Source organism: Perognathus longimembris, chromosome 11, assembly GCF_023159225.1.
Source record: "Perognathus longimembris pacificus isolate PPM17 chromosome 11, ASM2315922v1, whole genome shotgun sequence".
Lineage (NCBI taxonomy): Eukaryota > Metazoa > Chordata > Mammalia > Rodentia > Heteromyidae > Perognathus > Perognathus longimembris.
The window spans coordinates 41,343,867-41,362,327 of NC_063171.1; the positions used below are offsets into that span (position 1 = coordinate 41,343,867).

At 55.0% G+C, this 18,461-nt stretch overlaps 1 protein-coding gene across 5 annotated transcripts; it reads left to right on the forward strand.

Annotated features, from left to right (window-relative positions):
* The first annotated feature begins 1,662 nt into the window (after positions 1–1,662).
* Dennd4b (DENN domain containing 4B) lies at positions 1,663–16,575 on the forward strand. Of its 5 annotated transcripts, none has more exons than XM_048357788.1 (28): positions 1,663–1,987; positions 3,742–4,081; positions 4,643–4,895; positions 5,154–5,223; positions 5,423–5,592; positions 5,678–5,922; positions 6,313–6,379; positions 6,465–6,523; positions 6,709–6,853; positions 7,120–7,295; positions 7,475–7,575; positions 8,156–8,371; positions 8,880–9,025; positions 9,289–9,428; positions 9,534–9,660; positions 10,098–10,304; positions 10,587–10,715; positions 11,474–11,666; positions 11,892–12,059; positions 12,312–12,700; positions 12,819–12,941; positions 13,126–13,295; positions 13,375–13,516; positions 13,696–13,932; positions 15,082–15,208; positions 15,298–15,463; positions 15,546–15,610; positions 15,704–16,575. In XM_048357788.1, the coding sequence occupies exons 2-28, from the start codon at positions 3,765–3,767 to the stop codon at positions 15,847–15,849; spliced, it is 4,494 nt and encodes a 1,497-aa protein (XP_048213745.1). In that variant the 5' UTR covers positions 1,663–1,987; positions 3,742–3,764; the 3' UTR covers positions 15,850–16,575. The 5 variants fall into 5 exon arrangements, with proteins under 5 accessions (XP_048213745.1, XP_048213744.1, XP_048213742.1 ...); XM_048357787.1 differs by lacking the exon at positions 1,663–1,987 and adding an exon at positions 2,080–3,193; XM_048357785.1 differs by lacking the exon at positions 1,663–1,987 and adding an exon at positions 2,080–3,012.
* The last annotated feature ends 1,886 nt before the right edge of the window (positions 16,576–18,461 follow it).

The window sequence follows — 18,461 nt, forward strand, 5'->3', positions numbered from 1 at the left end:
TCTTTGCTCAAGGCCAGCACTCTACACTTGAACCACAGTGCTACTTCTGGCCGTTTTCTATATATTTGTGTTGCTGGGGAATAGAACCCAGGGCTTCATGTATATGAGGCAAGCACTCTTGCCACTAGGCCATATTCCCAGCCATTCTCTCTCTTTCCTCCCTCTCTGTCTCTCATGCCAATACTGGGTCTTGAATTCAGGGCCTTGTAGGCTCTCACTTTCCTCAGGTATTCTACCTGAGTGGTATTCTACCACTTGAGCCATAGCTCCACTTCCAGCTTTCTGCTGGTTAATTGAAGTTAAGTCTCATGGATTTTCCTTCCCAGCCAGCTTTTTTTTTTTTGCCTGGCTTGGGGCTTGAACTCAGGGCCTGGGCACTGTCCCTGAGCTTCTTTTGCTCAAGGCTAGAACTCTACTACTTGAGCTACGACGCCACTTCCAGCTTTTTCTGTTTCTGTGGTACTGAGAAATTGAACCAAGGGCTTCATGCATGCTAGGCAAACACTCTACTACTATGCCACATTCCCAGCCCCAAAGATATGGTTTGATTTTGTTTTTTTTGTTTTCGGTCAGTTGTGGGGTTTGAACTCTGGGCCTAGTTGCTGTCCCTGAGCCATTCAACCCAAGGCTAATGCTCTACCACTTTGAACCACAGCCCCACTTTTTTGGTGGTTAATTGGAGATAAAGTCTCAGGGACATTCCTGCCTGGGCTGGCTTTGAACTGTGATATCCAGATCTCAGCCTCCTGACCAGCAAGGATTACTGGCACCTGGCTGTATGGTCTTTTAAACTTGGAAGTCCTATGCAATTCTGACTCCAATCTCCTACATCTTAGGAGGCTCTTATTCCCAACCCCCTTTCGATGCATGAATTAACTTCACCACCTCCATTTATTTAACAGAGCCTTGGAGGCCAACTGTGTTCATTCCCATCACCCACCTGTTATGAACCCAGGACCCCCGTACAAGCTAGGTATGGCTCTCTGAGCTTTGCCTCCGGCAGGCAAACCATGTTGGGAAGATAATTGCTCTCTGTATTGGTTTGCCAGCCCTTTGGTTTTCTGAGCCTCTCCTGTCCTTCCCTCATCCAGCATGATGCGTCTCCTCTCTCCAGTAACCCCCCCCCCTCACTCATCCAGCATGATGTGTCTCCCCTCTCCAGTAACCCCCCACCCCACTCATCCAGCATGATGTGTCTCCCCTCTTCAGTAACAACCCCCCCCCCACACACACACACACTACTCTGCTCCACATCCACATTCCTGGCCTCTTCCTCTTTACAAAACTTGTTTTTTCAGAAAAGAGAACTGAGAACGTTGGTTCGTGTCAGTGAGCCCTCAACTTGGAAGTCGGCAGCCATCTGGGTCTCCCCGTTTTCGGCCTTCGGGGCTTTCGCCGACATTCGGGCATGCACGCCGCATCAGACCGCAGGACGCCAGGGCCACCTGAGGTCAGCGACTGTCCAGCGGCGGCTGCCGGGTGCTGGGAAGCCGCCCGATGCAGGGGGCCCTCCTAGCCGCCAGGGGTCGCGCTGCAGGCGGCCGGGCGCTGGGCCGGAGCTCGCCAGGGTCACGGCCGCCGGCCGAGGAGGGGGTGGGGGGGGGCGGCGGCGGCGCCCGCGGCCCGGGACGGGGGGGGGCGGGGGAGCGAGGAAAGCGGGGCGCGCGGAGGAGCGCGGGGGGCCCCCCAGCGCCGCCGGAGCCGGGGGAACCGCGCAGCCCGAGCTAGCGGCGCGGCAGCGCGGTCCCCGCGTGGCGCAGCGCGCCGCGGACGCTGGGACCGCCCAGATCTCCCTCCACGGCACACGGAGCCCCGGTGCCCTCGGCCGCCTCTTCTCCCTCCACTCCGCTGCCCGGGCAGGAGCGGCGCCCACGTCGGGCGCGCCATGTCGGGGGCCGGGTAGCCCCGCCGCCCGCCGGCCCGCCAGCGTACCTTCCGAGCCACCCGCCAGCGGGCCGGCCGGCCGGGGGAGGCGCGGGGCAGGCAGGTAGGGGCCGGGCCGGGCGGGGCGGCGGGCGGGGCGGGCGGGGGGCGCGCCCGCGGGGCGTGAGCGGGGAGGGGGACGTCCCCAGCTGTTTCTCCCGCGCTGCACATCTGGTTCCGCTTCCTCTCTCCCGGGGAAGTGAAAGTGGAGGGGAGGGCGCCGTCCGGAGCGGGCTCGCGGCGCCGGACACCCCGCGCCCCTCCCGCTCCCTCCCGCCCTCCCGCGCGAGTCACGCGGCGGCCGGCGCTGCTGCCGTCACGTCCTCAGCCGCCCGCGCGCCTGCTTCCCTCTGCCCTCCGGGTCCTGCTCAGCCTCCTTCCTCCCCCGCGGCGCACCCTCTGCCCCTGCCCCAACTTCCCGCGGCCCGACGTGTGGGCACTGGGACGCGGAGTGGCCGTGCCGTCCCCGGGCAGGGAGCGGTGCCCTCTGTAGCACTCTGCCCGCTGGACGAGGGCAGGCCTTGCCCAGCTCCAGCGCACCCTAACGGCCTCTGCCTGCTGCCCTGGGCATAGGGCTCCCCTTGCCCTGCAGTGGCGGAGGGACGGGACTGCGCCCCGGAGTTAAATCCGGAGGCTGACGCTCACTCCTGGCTTCACCTCCCAGACTGGGAGGCTAAATTTAGCTTGGGTTGGGATGTGTGTGCCCAGAAGCCAGGTTAAGGAGAGCTCCAGGAGATTCCTTGGCTCCCTGTTCTCCGGGGAAGGGTAGGAGGTTAAGTAGCCCATCCATCCTGTGGCCATTCTGAACTTTTGCTTTGCGCTCAGAGCCCGTTGGCCTGGGGTTCCGCTTGGCCTGATGCTCCCCCCACCACCGTCACCACACACACACACCCATAGGCTGACTTCTGCTGAGCTGCAGCTTCCCCTCCACTGTTTCAGGAAGTGTAACCTTCCTTTCCCTCTGAGGCACCCCTCAGCCTGCCCGCCCCTGCCACTAGGCACCCACCAAACTCTTTCCCAGCTTCTACACCCTGGGGTGCCTCAGGACTCTTGAGGCTCCTACTCCCTGGGGTCAGGCCATGGAGGCAGGTGAGAAAACAGTTACGGAGAGGGAGAGGCTTTTGTGGGTCTGATACTCTGTCTTGGGGCTCCGTGGAAGAGGGCATGAGTGGCTGAAACGATCCCCCACAGCTACTGTGCACCTAAAACTGGAGATACCTAAGGATCTCGGAGGTGGGAAAGTGATGGTTGTTTGGCCAGGCTGGTTGAGTTAAGCTAGGAAAAAGGACAAGAGACATGAAAGCTCAGAGTTTTCAAGTGTTCCCAGAAATTTGTAGGATTCAATAAAAAATTTAGATGTGGGCTCTTTAAGAGCATTAGCTGGATCAGAAAGTTCTTATGATGTCATAACTAGGGCAGAAAGGCCAGAAAACTTAAAAAGACGTAAGGTTAGTATGATGTTGTGGCTAGGATAAATGTTAATCGTTTCAGGCCATTACAAAAAAAAAATACTGTGATCTCTGTCATGTGATAACTGCTGGGGGAGTTAGGAAGAGTGGGCCTTTGAATAGAACAGGTGAGCCAAAAGTCAGTGAAGTGGGAGGGGGCTATACCACTAAGTGGAAGGGATCTGGTCTCTTAAGTTGTTGTAAGAGCCTGGTGATGTCACAGGTGGGAGAGTAGAGGGTTGGGTAATCACATATCCCACCTTTCCTTGGGAGGACTAGGAGGAGAGGTGGGGGGGGGGGTGGGAGGCACTGGTTGCCATGGCAACCCAGGCTAGCCTTGCTCCATCTCTTTCTCAATTGACCATTCCAGATGCAGTGAGTGAGGGGGGGGCCATGGCGGAGGAGCGGCCCCCCCGGCTGGTGGATTATTTCGTGGTAGCTGGGCTTGCGGGGAACGGAGCACCCATCCCTGAGGAAACATGGGTTCCAGAACCCAGTGGGCCCCTGCGCTCTCCTCGGCCAGCTGAGCCCATCACAGATGTGGCCGTTGTCGCTAGGGCACTGGGCGAGGAGGTGCCCCAGGGCTACACGTGCATCCAGACTTCTGCTGGGGGCCACCCCTTGGAACTCAGTGCCGGACTCCTGGGGGGAACTCAACCAGTCATCTGCTACCGCAGGGGCCGCGACAAGCCCCCCCTCGTTGAACTGGGGTGTGTGCCCCTAACTTCTGGCATCTGGGGAGGTTGGGAAGAGGGACTCCGGGAGAATTTTGTAGAGGTAGAGGTAGGGTTGTGGGAGTGGGAACTGTGTGCTAGAGGCCAGTGAGGGGACACTGGTGGTGTATGTACTTCATCCTTTCACACTATAGTTCAGCTGTCAGTGCTGCTGCTTCCTTGCCCTCTGGTCTTCGGCAGGTCATAGAGCCTCTTTCAGGGCCTGCTGTTTCCTCGTCTGCAAAATGGGAATAGGAGCTCCTTGTAGGATGGTTCAGAATATAAAGTGAGATCTCTCATGTGAGGACCTTAGCGCAGAGTCCGTCAGTTCTTATGTGTATTCATGCATGTGAGCCATGTGGGGGGCATGGAGGATTTTTAATGGCCAAGAAGTACAGCTAAGGGCAAAGGGAAGCACAGGAGGATAGAACTCAGTAAGGAGTGGGCCCTGGTTCCGGGGTTTCACAAGGCTAAGGGAGCAAGGCAGGTTTAGGAGAGCTGGCAGGACTGGGGTCATTCTTCTTTACTCTTAACACCTCTTCTGCTCTCTGTGCCAAGGGTGTTATATGAGGGGAAGGAACGTCCCAAGCCTGGCTTCCAAGTTCTTGACACGACACCCTACAGCCACTCAGCCAACCTGGCCCCTCCAGGCCCTGGGCATCCCCGCACCTACCTCACTTACCGGCGGGCAGCAGAGGGGGCAGGGCTGCATGCCTTGGGCATCACTGACCTCTGCCTGGTGCTGCCCAGTAAAGGCGAGGGCACGCCACATACTTACTGCCGGTTACCCCGCAACCTCAATCCTGGCATGGTAAGTAGGGCTGGGGGCTTGGAGCTAAGATGTAGGCCATTGATGTCAGGGTGTAGACGCTGGGCACCAAGGGCGTTCTGGGGCCAGAGGCCTCTGATGCCAGGGGTAGGCCTGAGGGGTGATTTAGCTTAGAGGAGCCTGGGACGAGGAGAATTCCTGGAGACACAAGACCACTTTGGGCGGTAGAAAGCACCACCGAGGCCTTAGAAACCCTTGTCAGCTTATGTGTCTGCTTATCTCTCGCCATTTCTGGGGCAGTGGGGCCCAGCAGTGTACCTGTGCTACAAGGTGGGCCTGGCCAAGGCCAACACGCTGGCGTATGAGGCAGGTAAGCGGCCCCTTAGTCCCTCTTGTCCTTTGACCTTCCATGTGCCTCTGCCCCGATGCCTCTTGGCTGGTATTTCAGTGTCTCTAGTTTACTTCCCCTTGCCAGTTGGCCCTTCTTTGGGATCCTCTGGTTCCTCTCCCTGGAGTCTGATGGACTGCCCCCCAATCCTTTTGGGTACTCCCCACTCTGCCGCGTGCAGAGCTGCTGGGCCGCTACCCGGAGGAGGACAATGAGGCGTTCCCGCTGCCCGAGTCAGTGCCCGTCTTCTGCCTGCCCATGGGGGCCACTATCGAGTGCTGGCCTGCCCAGACCAAGTACCCGGTGCCCGTCTTCTCCACCTTTGTGCTTACGGGTGCTGCTGGTGATAAGGTGGGTGTACGGAGTGTGGTAAGGGGTCCGGGCTACACAGAGCCCTCCTGATTGTCCCTCTTACACTCCCCTCCCTCCCAACCAGGTGTATGGTGCCGCCCTACAGTTCTACGAGGCGTTCCCCAGGGCCAGGCTGTCGGAGCGGCAGGCACGGGCACTGGGCCTGCTGAGTGCCGTGGAGCGGGGCCGGGCACTGGGGGGCCGAGCTGTGCGTAGTCGACGTGCCATTGCTGTGCTGTCCCGATGGCCTGCCTTCCCAGCCTTCCGAGCCTTCCTCACCTTCCTTTACCGCTACTCCGTCTCAGGCCCCCACCGCCTACCCTTGGAAGCGTGAGCACAGCTCCCCTGACACTGGGAAGGAGTTCTGAAACCTTAGGGAGTTGGGCCTGGAAGGGATGGGAGAGATGAGGGTAGAGATGGGTGGGGAGGAGGAGGCTGGGCCCAGGGCTGCAGTATGTGCTTGAATGGTGTGGACCCACTGGAGAAATATCACTGGCTGGTGGGAGTGGATCCAGCCTAAAGACGACTATATACTTGGTAGAACTGTGTATGCCCAGAGCGAATCCCTTAAGTTTGTGTAAGCACTGTACACAGTGGAGGTTGTGCTGGCTAGTGCAAGGCTGGAGGTGGAGTTTGGGGAGAAATGAGATTCTTGAGAACCGTGGAGGCAGGAAAGGCATAGCTGGGGAGTCTGCCTGACCTGTTTCCCTCCCTTCCCAGGCACATCTCCCACTTCATTCACAACGTCCCATTCCCTTCCCCACAGAGACCCCGCATCCTAGTGCAGGTAAGAACCGAGACCGAGGCTGAGGAAGGAAGGGAAGTTGCCAGGGGGTAGCCATTACCCACCTGCAGTTCTTCTGTCCTTCCAGATGTCTCCCTATGACAACCTGCTCCTTTGTCAACCTGTGTCCTCGCCCCTACCCCTCAGGTATGTGCCCAAGTTGGGGGTGGGGCCCCTTGATGATATAGCATGCAGTAGGCACTAGGCAGCTGTGGAGCTTGTGGCTGTGGAGGTCTCTGCAGCCTGGCCCAGGTGGTGTCTGTGCTCAGGGTTTGGGAAGGAGTCTCCAGGGTCTCCTCGTGACCCTGTCCCCACCCCCGCATTGCCCGCAGTGGTGCCAGTTTCTTGCAGCTGCTGCAGAGCCTGGGCCCTGAGCTGGCTATCACACTGCTGCTGGCTGTGCTCACAGAGCACAAACTGCTGGTCCATTCGCTGCGGCCGGACCTGCTCACCAGTGTCTGTGAGGCCCTCGTCTCGGTGAGTGCCACTCTGCCCAGTCCACCTCCCCGCAGCAGCCACTCTTCTTTCCGATGCCCCCCTTCCCCCATTCCCGCACTCTTTCCCCTTATGCTGCCTTCCTTGGGGAGGATCCTCAGGCCCTCTCCCTGAGTATGGCCTTCAGAGACAGGTGTTCTTTGGAGATGGCTGCAAAGCTTCTCAACAGGCACCACTGCCCCAGCACCCTGTACCCCCACCCTACCTCTGCCCCCACCCATACCTGTTCTCACTCCCCGGTGCTTCAGATGATCTTCCCACTACACTGGCAGTGTCCCTACATTCCACTTTGCCCGCTGGTGCTGGCAGACGTGCTGAGCGCCCCTGTGCCCTTCATTGTGGGTATCCACTCCAGTTACTTTGATCTGCATGACCCCCCTGTGGATGTCATCTGTGTCGACCTTGACACCAACACACTCTTCCAGTAAGAGACTGGGTCTCAGCAGGGGGATATGTGTGTGTGTGTGTGTGTGTGTGTGTGTGTGTGTGTGTGTGTGTGCGCACTGTGTGGGGGTGCCATGGGCTCAAGGGGAGCTTTGGGCAAAACGTAGGGGAGGCTTTTACAAAATCCCACCGTCCTTTCTCCTTATGCTTGTCTCTCAGGACAGAGGAAAAGAAGCCCCTCTCCCCTCGGACCCTGCCCCGCAGACCCTATAAAGTTCTGCTGGCCACACTGACAAATCTCTATCAGCAGCTGGACCAGAGTGAGAAGCCTGGGTGGGCGTGGGAAGCAGGAGTTGTCATTGGCCTCAAGCCTCCCATTGGAGGTTTGTGGGGAGCTAGGCATTCTTTGAGGGGGCTAGAGGAATTAGGATTTAGTGGAAGAAGAGGGTTCCAATTCCTTTTTTTAATTTTTTGTGCCGGTCCTGTGTTGCTTGAACTTGGGGCCTTGGCACTGTCCCTGAGCTCAAGGCTGGCACTCTACCACTTGAGCCACTTTGGGCTTTTTGGTGGTTAATTGGAGATAGGCTCATGGACTTTTCCTGCCTGGGCTTTGAACCATGATCCTCAGATCTCAGCCTCCTCAGTAGCTAGGATTATAGGTGTGAGCCACTGGCGTCTAGCTCCAATTCTGATTGAAGCTAGAGGGAGAGGTGGACAGCATTCCTCAACATGTCCTGAAATGACAGCTTGTCAGTGGGGGCTTGAAACTATTGCCCTAAGGTAAGTATTTTGGCCATTGTGGGTGTAAGGTTTGTCAGAGGTGGAGATGCAGCATGAAGAGTGGGGGCAAGGCAAGCACTGTAGGTGCCAGCTCTGACTCTTAAGGACATTGGTCCCCAGCTTACACTGGACCAGAGGAGGAGACATCTCTGGAATTCCTGCTGACCGACTATGAGGCAGTGTGTGGTCGCCGGGCCCGCCTGGAGCGGGAAGTTCAGGGAGCGTTTCTGCGCTTCATGGCCTGTCTGCTCAAGGGCTACAGAGACTTCCTGCGTCCCCTCACCCAGGCCCCCTCTGAGGGGGCTCGCGATGTTGACAACCTCTTCTACCTTCAGGGTAAAAAGGGCCAGTCTCTGCTCGGAAAGGGTATTGTGGGATGAGGGGCCGGGGCTGGGCTCCATAAGGAGGGGGCAGCTAGGGGCCACTTCACCAAGCTTATTCCTTCACTCAGTGAGTGATTTTATGGGTACCTGCCTTGAGTCAGCCATTCTCCTGCTCTTGGAGAGAGCAGGGCACAAAGAGGAGCCAGGTGTGGTTCTGCTCTCTGGGATCCCTGGGATAGCATAGACATAGTAACCCCTGTGGTGAGTGGTCCCCACCGGCAAAGTGCTGGAGAACCCCTGTTCTCTGGCAGTGGGGCAGACAGACAAAAGGAAGGGACTTCACGGGAGCTGAGCTGGCCCCTTGGTCTGTTGTGTAGTTGTGCCAGAGAGGGCAAAGAAATGAAAGCTTTGACAGCTAAGGGTCCTGGACAAGCAAGGAAGTGAGAGCAGGGTATAGGGAGGGGGTAGCTGTGGTAGAAAGCTCTGTTCAACTGCCCCCCTTCCCCTTTCTACCCCCTCAGGTTTCCTCAAGTCCCGCGAACGCTCCAGCCACAAGCTGTACTCTCAGCTGCTGCACACACAGATGTTCTCACAGTTCATCGAGGAATGTTCTTTTGGCTCTGCTCGACATGCTGCCCTCGAATTCTTTGACTCTTGTGTTGATAAGGTATTGTAGTCCCCCTTCTCTTGGCACCCACTGGCCTCTTCGTTCCTCCTGGTTGTCTCTGTCACAGCTGTGCATCTCCGCTGTGATCCTGATGGCACTACCTGGGCCTGGCTTCATGCACTTACTACCCTCTATCTCCCCACTGTGTCTCCAGGACCCCTTCCCTATGGCTGTGCTTACCTGGGAGGTGCCATCTTCTAGGCGCCCTGGCTTTGTTCCATGCCCACTCTCTTAATGCTTATTCTCTTGCGGTCCTGTTCCAGGTCCACCCCGAGCAGGAGAAGCCTGAGCCGACAGCCTTAGTGGAGCTGGAGGAGCTGTCTGGAAGTGAGCTCACTGTCTTTATCACACCCCCTGAGGAGCCTCCAGTACCAGAGGGTGGTGAATCTACTCCCCAGTACTGGTGAGAGCCTCTCCTTCCCTTATGCGTCCCAAGGTCCTATGGGCTGGACCAGCCTGTCTGCCTGGCCCTGTGCTGACTGCCCTGATGTTGCCTTGGTCTTTCCAGTTATGATGGGTTCCCAGAGCTACGTGCTGAGCTGTTTGAGTCTCCTCAAGAGCAGACAGGGTCCCTGCCTGTACCAGGCCCATCCCGTAGTACCCCCAGCAGTCCTGCCCCTCGCCGTACCAAACAGGTAAGCCAGCAGGTAGGCCCCACCTTGGGCTCACATCAAGAGCTGCTGCTTCAGTGTTATCTGTCATATAAGGATAATAATGTTATTTAACCTATAAGGTGCTAAGAGGTTTATATAAGCCTTGTAAATAAAAAGCAGTATACAAACATTAGCTAGTTTTGATGTTATTCTTCTCCTGCTCTTCTTTCTCCTCCTCATCTCCTGAGCACTCTAGTAATCCAGGAGCTGGCTGTACCTTCCAGGGTACCTGCCCATACTCAAGGGCCAGGCCTTTCTTCCTGAGACTCCAGGAAGAGCTGCGGCCTGTGCAGTACCGAGTTGCTCCTCCCTCAGTAGAACGTAGGTCCTTCCTCAGGGAAGGTGCTGCTACTCTCGACACTATTTTAAGTCCTGTCCTGGCATTGCATTCACCTTGTCCTGTCCCCTAACCCACCTAGGAGATGAAGGTTGCACAGCGGATGGCACAGAAGTCAGCAACTGTGCCTGAGCTTTGGGCCCGGTGCCTGCTGGGGCACTGCTATGGGCTGTGGTTCCTGTGTCTGCCAGCATATGTGCGGTCTGCACCCTCCCGGGTGCGGGCCCTACACACAGCCTACCATGTACTGCGTGAGATGGAGAGCCGAAAGGTGGTGCTCCCTGATGAGGTAGGCAACCATTTACCTGCGTGGTCTTGCCCATCCTCCAGCCCCAGTGAGGCTCATGTAGCCATAGGGGCTGAGAAGGAAACTTGATGGGGAGCCCAGAGGCTCTATAAACATTCACTAAGTGGGTATGTTCAAGGGGTTAGGGAGAGACTGGAGCACAGCAGGAAGGAGCTGCCAGGAAGATCAGAGAAAACTGGAGAGGCTGGCGGAGGATGCTTGCTAAGACTTGAAGATTTTGGTGGGGAATGAATCTCTCCTATGTCCTGTGCCTCTCTCGCCCAGGTGTGTTACCGGGTGCTGATGCAGCTGTGCTCACACTATGGGCAGCCTGTGTTGTCTGTACGGGTCATGCTGGAGATGCGGCGGGCAGGCATTGTGCCCAACACTATCACCTATGGTTACTACAACAAGGTACTTAATTTGTGCAATCCTACTAGGTCCTGTAGCCATTGTCACTCATTATCTGTGTGTAGCGCCTTAGCACTGACAGGAGGTTTTATCAACACTTGGCTTCTTCCTTTTTTTTTTTTTTTTTTTTTTTTTTGTCGGTGATGGGGCTTGAACCCTAGGCCCAAGCACTGTCTCTGAGCTCTTCAGCTCAAGGCTAGCACTATACCTCTTGAGCCACAGCACCACTTCTGGTTTTTTGGTGGTTAATTGGAGATAAGAGTCCCAGTGGACTTTCCTGCATGGGCTAGCTTTGAACTGTTATCCTTAGATTTCAGCCTCCTGAGTAGCTAGGATTACAGGCATGAGCCAGTGGGGCCCAACAGTACTTGGCTTCTTTGATTCTCATGACATCCCTAAACTATAAATTCTTGAAGGTCCTTCAGTGAACATTAGAGAGTTAGAACATATACAGATATTTCTGTGTTTCTAGACTTGAGTCTCTTATCATTGATGCTAAACTGCTTTCCACTTTTCAGAAAACCTAATGACCAAAAACTGAAATGACTTCTTCATAGCCATTCCATTTATAAATACAAAATTTTTTATTACAAATTTTCTCCATTATTCCTGGCTTTCTCTAAGAGGTCCTCCAAAGGCAGCTTGTTCCTAGCTGAGCCTGTTCTAGGCAGGGAATCTGGAGGGTAACATGGTCTCTGGGGCTCCAGGACGTGAGGGAGGCATCAGGCTGGGGTCAGAACGAGATATCCTGTGATTGGCAGGCAGTACTGGAAAGCAAGTGGCCGTCTGGTACACCAGGTGGGCGCCTGCGCTGGGCCAAGCTCCGAAATGTTGTCCTGGGGGCTGCTCAGTTCCGCCAGCCCTTGAGAGAACGGCGGCAGCAGCAGCAACAGCAGCAGCAACAGCAGCAGCAGAACATCACAGCACACCAAGAGTCAGGCAGCTCCCAGACAGGTGGGTGGGAATGAAGCCTCCAGGTTCAGGCGGGGAGAGGATGGTGAGCTGGAGCTGGCCTTGTGGTTGGCATGGGACCGAGGATGGGTAAAATGTACCTGTTTGGTAGCAAAAAGTTTCCTGCCTTGGAGGAGCCCTGAAAACTCAGATCCATTCAAGGGGTTGTTTTAGAGTGGAGCTGGGTTCTAACTGGCCACTTTCAAACCCTTTCTCGGCTTACCACAGAGTCTTATCTGGAGCGACCCTCCCCAACCCGCCCCCTTCAGCGCCAAACTACGTGGGCTGGGCGAAGTCTGAGGGACCCTGCCTCACCCACTGGGCGCCTGGTGAAAAGTGGCAGCCTGGGCAGTGCCCGAGGGGCACAGCCCACTGTGGAAGCTGGTGTGGCCCACAGTGAGTGCCCTTGTCTGATCTTCTGTTTCCAGTCAGCTTTCCTAACCACTCGCCAGGGGAAGTGGGGAAGACCAGGGAGAGGGTGGAAGCGTGGCCCTGTGTGGTGAGTCCAGCAGGCCCAGGGGGAATGTTACCTAGAATGCCATGGTGGGGTTGTGGTGCCAGGAACGGGGTGGCTGGAATTGAGGCTGAGCTCCATCTCCCCTGATTCTTTTTGTTGTTGTTGTTGTTGTTGTTGTTCCTGTTCCGCAGTGATAGAGGCCTTAGGAGTCCTGGAACCCCGGGGATCACCTGTGCCCTGGCATGATGGAAGTCTTTCAGATCTGAGCCTGACAGGGGAGGAGCCAGCAAGTGGAGGCAGCCCAGGGGGCTCAGGCTCAGCCCTGAGTGCTCAGTCCACCGAAGCTTTGGAAGGGCTGAGTGGGCGAGGGTCCAAGGCTAGTGGACATCAGGATGAGGCTGGCACCCCCCGACGAGGGTTGGGTGCCCGCCTCCAACAGCTGCTCACTCCTTCTCGCCGCTCTCCTGCCTCTCGCATTCCCCCAGCGGAGCTGCCCCCTGACCTGCCTCCCACAGCCCGCCGTAGTCCCATGGACAGCCTCCTGAGGCCCCGGGAGCGCCCAGGATCCACTGCCTCAGAGGTATTCTTCCTGTCAGGAGGCCTGCCGAGGAGCAGCCCCAAAGGGGGCTCCGAGGGTGGCTGAAATCGGCAAAGAGAAGCACAAGGCAGTCTAACTGTGCTTTCTGTTGTAATGGCAGAGCTCAGCCTCTCTGGGCAGTGAGTGGGACCTCTCAGAGTCTTCTCTCAGCAGCCTGAGCCTGCGCCGTTCCTCCGAGCGCCTCAGTGACACCCCTGGACCCTTCCAGCCACCTTCCCTGGAAGTGAGAAATAACCCTACCCACAGCTATGCTGCCACAGTCACCCTGAGGAAAGCTGGGGTTGGGGAGGAGATGGAGCCAGGAAGCCTGGCTGGGGTTTGAAGGTGGAATGGTTGGGGCAGGGGCATGGGCTTCAGAGCACTGGAGGCTAAGCTGGGCCTACTTCCTGGGGTCTCCTTGCCTGCAGATTCTGCTGTCTAGCTGCTCCTTGTGCCGTGCCTGTGATTCACTGGTGTACGATGAGGAAATCATGGCTGGCTGGGCACCTGATGACTCTAACCTCAACACAACTTGCCCCTTCTGCGCTTGCCCCTTTGTGCCCCTGCTCAGTGTCCAGACCCTTGATTCCCGACCCAGGTGCCCAAAGCAGGTCAAGTGCTGTGGGTGGGACAGGGAAGTGGTGGTCCCAGAGCTGACTCCTGCTGTCCCCCTGCAGTGCCTCCAGCCCCAAGCCTACCCCTGCTGGTGCCAGTGGCAGCAAAGATGCCCCTGTGCCTGGGGGTCCTGGCCCTGTGCTCAGTGATCGCAGGCTCTGCCTTGCTTTGGATGAACCCCAGCTCTGCAATGGGCACATGGGGGTAAGAGCTGGGCCAGATGTGGATAAGGAGTAGGAGTGTGCGTGGGGAGGGGCTGGGGGTGCAAAGTAGATGGGACTTGAGGGTAAGAGGCATTTCAGAAGCTTTAGGCATGCTGACTCAGTGGGAGGCAAGGCTCCGGGAATGGGACCTTGCAGATGTCCTCTTGCTTTGTGTCTTAGGGTGCCTCTCGGAGGGTTGAGACTGGAGCATGGGCATACCTGAGCCCCCTGGTGCTGCGTAAGGAGTTAGAGTCACTGGTTGAGAATGAGGGCAGTGAGGTATTGGCATTGCCTGAACTGCCTGCTGCCCATCCCATCATCTTCTGGAACCTTCTGTGGTATTTCCAACGGCTGCGCTTGCCTAGTATTCTACCAGGTCTGGTGCTGGCTTCCTGTGATGGGCCCCCACCCAGTCAGGTCAGTGCCCCCATGTGGTTCCTGCTTACTGAATGCCTTCCTCTGTGTCTCCCAGTGCTGTCTCCTAGTCCTGTGTGTCCTTGACACTGGAAAAGATGAGGCTGAGGAATTTATTGTGGTTGGTTTGACTCCTGACCCCTATACTTCATCACTCTGAGCCTCAATTTAGTCATCTGTAAAGTGGTACAAGAGTGACCTCACAGGGCTGGAGATATGGCCTAGTGGCAAGAGAGCTTGCCTCGTATACATGAGGCCCTGGGTTCAATTCTCCAGCACCACATATACAGAAAACGGCCAGAAGTGGCGCTATGGCTCAAGTGGCAGAGTGCTAGCCTTGAGCAAAAGGAAGCCAGGGACAGTGCTCAGGCCCTGAGTTCAAGGCCCAGGACTGGCCAAAAAAAAAAAAAAAAAAAAAAGAGTGACCTCACAGAGCTCTTGTGCAGACACAGTAAATAGGGCCTGGTTCTTAGAAAATCACGCGTTAATGTGTTGGTCATTCTACCAATATTTATTGAACATCTTTTAGATTCCAGGCTCCATTTTGAGGCACTAGGGGTACAGCAGGTTACAAAACAATGTTCTTGCTCTTGGAAGCTTATATTTCTTTGTCAGAAGAGGGATTCTTTCTGTCTCCTTTGTTTGTTTTTGTGCCAGTCCTGGGTTTTGAACTCAGGGCCTGGCTTTCTCCAAAGCTTTTTGTGCTCAAGGCTAGTGCTCTACCACTTGAGCCACAGCTCCACTTCTGGCTTTTTAAATTTTTATCTATTTTTTTCCCAGTCATGGGACTTGAACACAGAGACTGGGCACTATCTTTAAGCTTCTTTTTGCTCAAGGCTAGCAGTCTACTACTTGAGCCACAGTGCCACTTCCAGTTTTTTCTGTTTTATGTGGTGCGGAGAAATCGAACCCAGGACTTCGTGCATGCTAGGCAAGCATGCTACCGCTAGGCCACACTCCTGGCCCACTTCTGGTTTTTTGACCATTAATTGGAGAAAAGAGTCTCAGAGACTTTCCTGCCCTGACTGGCTTTGAACCGTGATCCTCAGATCCCAGCCTCCGGAGTAGCTAGATTACAAGCATGTGCCATCAGTGCCTGCACCTGACCATTTTTTTTTTTTTTGTCCTAAGAACCTGTCTCTTTTATCTCAGCTCTCTCAGGCCCCACCTCCTTGGCTTACTCCTGATCCAGCCTCTGTGCAGGTGCGGCTGCTGTGGGATATCCTGACTCCTGACCCCAATAGCTGCCCACCTCTCTATGTGCTCTGGAGGGTGCACAGTGAGTTTAGTGTTTGACCTAGGGGTGGGAGGGCTGAGTCCCACACCTAGGAGACCGAGTGATGTTGATGGTCTTCCTTCCTTTCACAGGCCAGATCCCACAGCGGGTTGTATGGCCAGGCCCAGTACCTGCATGTCTTAGCTTTGCGTTATTGGAGTTAGTGCTGCGTCATGTTGGACTCAATGAGGTGCACAAGGCTGTAGGACTTCTGCTGGAAACTCTAGGGCCCCCTCCCACTGGCCTGCACCTCCAGAGGTAGAGTGCTCCATCTGGATGATCCCTGCCCTGTCCTGAGCTTCCCACACCTCTCATTCACACCCTTTTGCATCCATGACAGAGGCATCTACCGAGAGATCTTATTCCTGACAATGGCTGCTCTGGGCAAGGACCATGTGGACATAGGTGAGGGAGCAAGGCAGTGGGCTGAGTGTAGAGTTATGGAGCTAGGTGTGAGAGGCTGGGGTCCTAATACATCCATTTGGTCTTCTTCCCTAGTGGCCTTTGACAAGAAGTACAAGTCTGCCTTCAACAAGCTGGCCAATAGCATGGGCAAGGAGGAGCTGAGGCAGCGGCGGGCACAGATGCCTACCCCCAAGGCCATTGACTGCCGAAAATGTTTTGGAGCACCTCTGGAATGCTAAAGACCCTTAAGCTTTCCCTCTCCAGCTGTGGGTGGGGAGGTGAGGGAGAAAAGATACTGGAGACAACCTGCTTCCCTTCATAGAAGAGCTGGGAACAGGCTAGGCAACCTGTTCAGCCATAGGCTTCAAATGGAAGCAGCAGGAAGATGGACCCACTGTCACCAAGACTCAGAATTCCCCTATGGCCAACCTGCCCAATATATCCATGATGATGTTGGGGAGAGCTGGGGGAGTTGGCACAGCCCTGTTCTTCCCCTGTCCTACTGCAGGAACTCCTCTCCAGGGTACCCACATATCTGTACTGCCCTGGTCATCTTAGAAGTTTTTGTTTTAAAAAAACTGAAAGATACAAAGCTAATGAGCCTTTGCCCTGAATGGGAGGAAGGGATCTCATTCCCCGCCAATGATGTCTCCTCTTCTCCGGCACTGCTGAGAGAGTCCCCAGGCTCTCCATACCTTTCTACTTTAGTATTAGTAGTTTATTTTAAGTTATTTATTCTGGAACCACAGCCCCCCAGGTTAGAGAGATTCTTATGGAGATTAAGAGAAGGGGATAGGGTCCTGTGGCTTGAGCTAGAGGAGTGCCACACTCCCCTTAGGAAGAACTGGTGCCTCCTCCACTCTTAATTCTTCTGGTCCACCCAGGGCCCTGACTGTGCAATAAGGATTGTTCCCTGCAAAGTTTTGTTGGATGTAAATATAGTAAAAAGCTGCTTCTGTCTTTTTCTTTCTGCCTCTTATTCCTTGGGTCTGGGATATTTGGGGATAACCTCTCATTTTCTTCTGGCTGCCATCTCCATCTTTCTATTTATTTTGCCATCTTCAGGTATACCCACCTTTTCTTGATCATGCCTGGTACTGGTCCCTTGGAGTATAAGGAATTCTTGGAATAGGGGAGGGGTGAATCTGATGCCAGTTATGGCAGTGCCAGTCTGCATGGTACTTCCGTCCCTCCCACACAATCACCCCCTTGTCCCTCATCTGTACCCCATACAAAGGCTTCATTCTCTGGGGGCCCTGAGCTCATCCTTGCCTTATTTCCTCTCCCAGTATCTCCCCCCACCCCAGCTTCTCCAGCACCTCCACAGAGATGACAACCCTCTCTCCAGTAGTTGGTATTGGCAGTCCTCGTGTATCCTGGGGGCCCTGCAGTCATCCTGCCTTGCTCAGTTGCTCTAGCTGCAGGCAGTTCTCCTTCAAATAGGGTCTCAGCCAGGGGACAGCACTGGGAAGAAAGGAACAAAGAATAAGGAGCTCCCTGTGTATGAGCATAATTCTAATCTCCATGGCCCAGTCAGAGTTGCCCCCCCGCAATATAATGAGATAAACATAGGAAATAACTCCTCTAACAGCTACAAAATCAATTACCAAAGAGAATCAACTAATAAAACAAGTGCCTTGGGAAAGAAAGGCAGGGGTATCAATGGAAGAATGAATGAATTTTTGGTGTAGATTTCTGGGTGGTGGTGATCAGTGGATGAAGGGAGAGGACTTCTGAATGAATGCTGGGATCTTCAAGTCAGAGGAACTTTCTCATCCTTTCTTGAGCATGGTAGGATGCTTTTCCAGTATCTTAAAGGCTCTGTAAAGTAACCAAGAAGCTTAGGAAATGCAGTCTGCCCTACTAGGCAGGGGATGTCTTCTTAAGAGGGGAACCCTCATAAAACCTCAAGATTCTGGTTAGACCCCCCATTCACACACACACACAAAAAAGTAATGCTGGGGATTGGATTATCTACCACTGAGCTATAGCTCAGGTTGTAGATGGCAGTCCTCCCATCCCCCCCCTCTTTTTTTTTGCCTGTTCTGGGGCTTTAACTTGGGGCCATGTGCTTGTGTGGCTTTCTTGGGCATAGCTGGTACTCTACCACTGAGCCACATCCAGCCCCACCCCCCTTCTTTTATTTTTTATTATTTTGGCTAGTCCTGGTGCTCGTATTCAGGGCCTGGGCGCTGTCCCTGAGCTTTTTATTTAGTTCAAGGCTAGAGCTCTTATCATTTGAGCCACAGCTTCACTTATAGCTTTCTGTTGATTAATTGGAGATAAGAGTTCATAGACTTTTCTGCCCAGACGGGCATTAAACTATGATCCTCAGATCTCAGCTTCCTGAGCACATAGGATTATAGGCATGAGCCACTGGTGCCCAGCTCCAGCCTATTTTTTTTTTTTTTTTTTTTGCTGATTATTATTTATTTATTTATTTTTGGCCAGTCCTGGGCCTTGGACTCAGGGCCTGAGCACCATCCCTGGCTTCTTCCTGCTCGAGGCTAGCACTCTGCCACCTGAGCCACAGCGCCCCTTCTGGCCGTTTTCCATATATGTGGTGCTGGGGAATCGAACCGAGAGCTTCATGTGTAGGAGGCAAGCGCTCTTGCCACTAGGCCATATTCCCAGCCTCTGATTATTATTATTATTATTATTATTGCCAGTCCTGGGGCTTGAACTCAGAGCCTGGGCACTGTCCCAGAGCTGCTTTTTGCTCAAGGCTAGCACTCTACCACTTGAGCCACAGTGCCACTTCCGGCTTTTTCTGTTTATATGGTACTGAGGGATTGAACCCAGGGCTTTATGCATGGCAAGCACTCTATTGCTGTGCCACATTCCCAGCCCA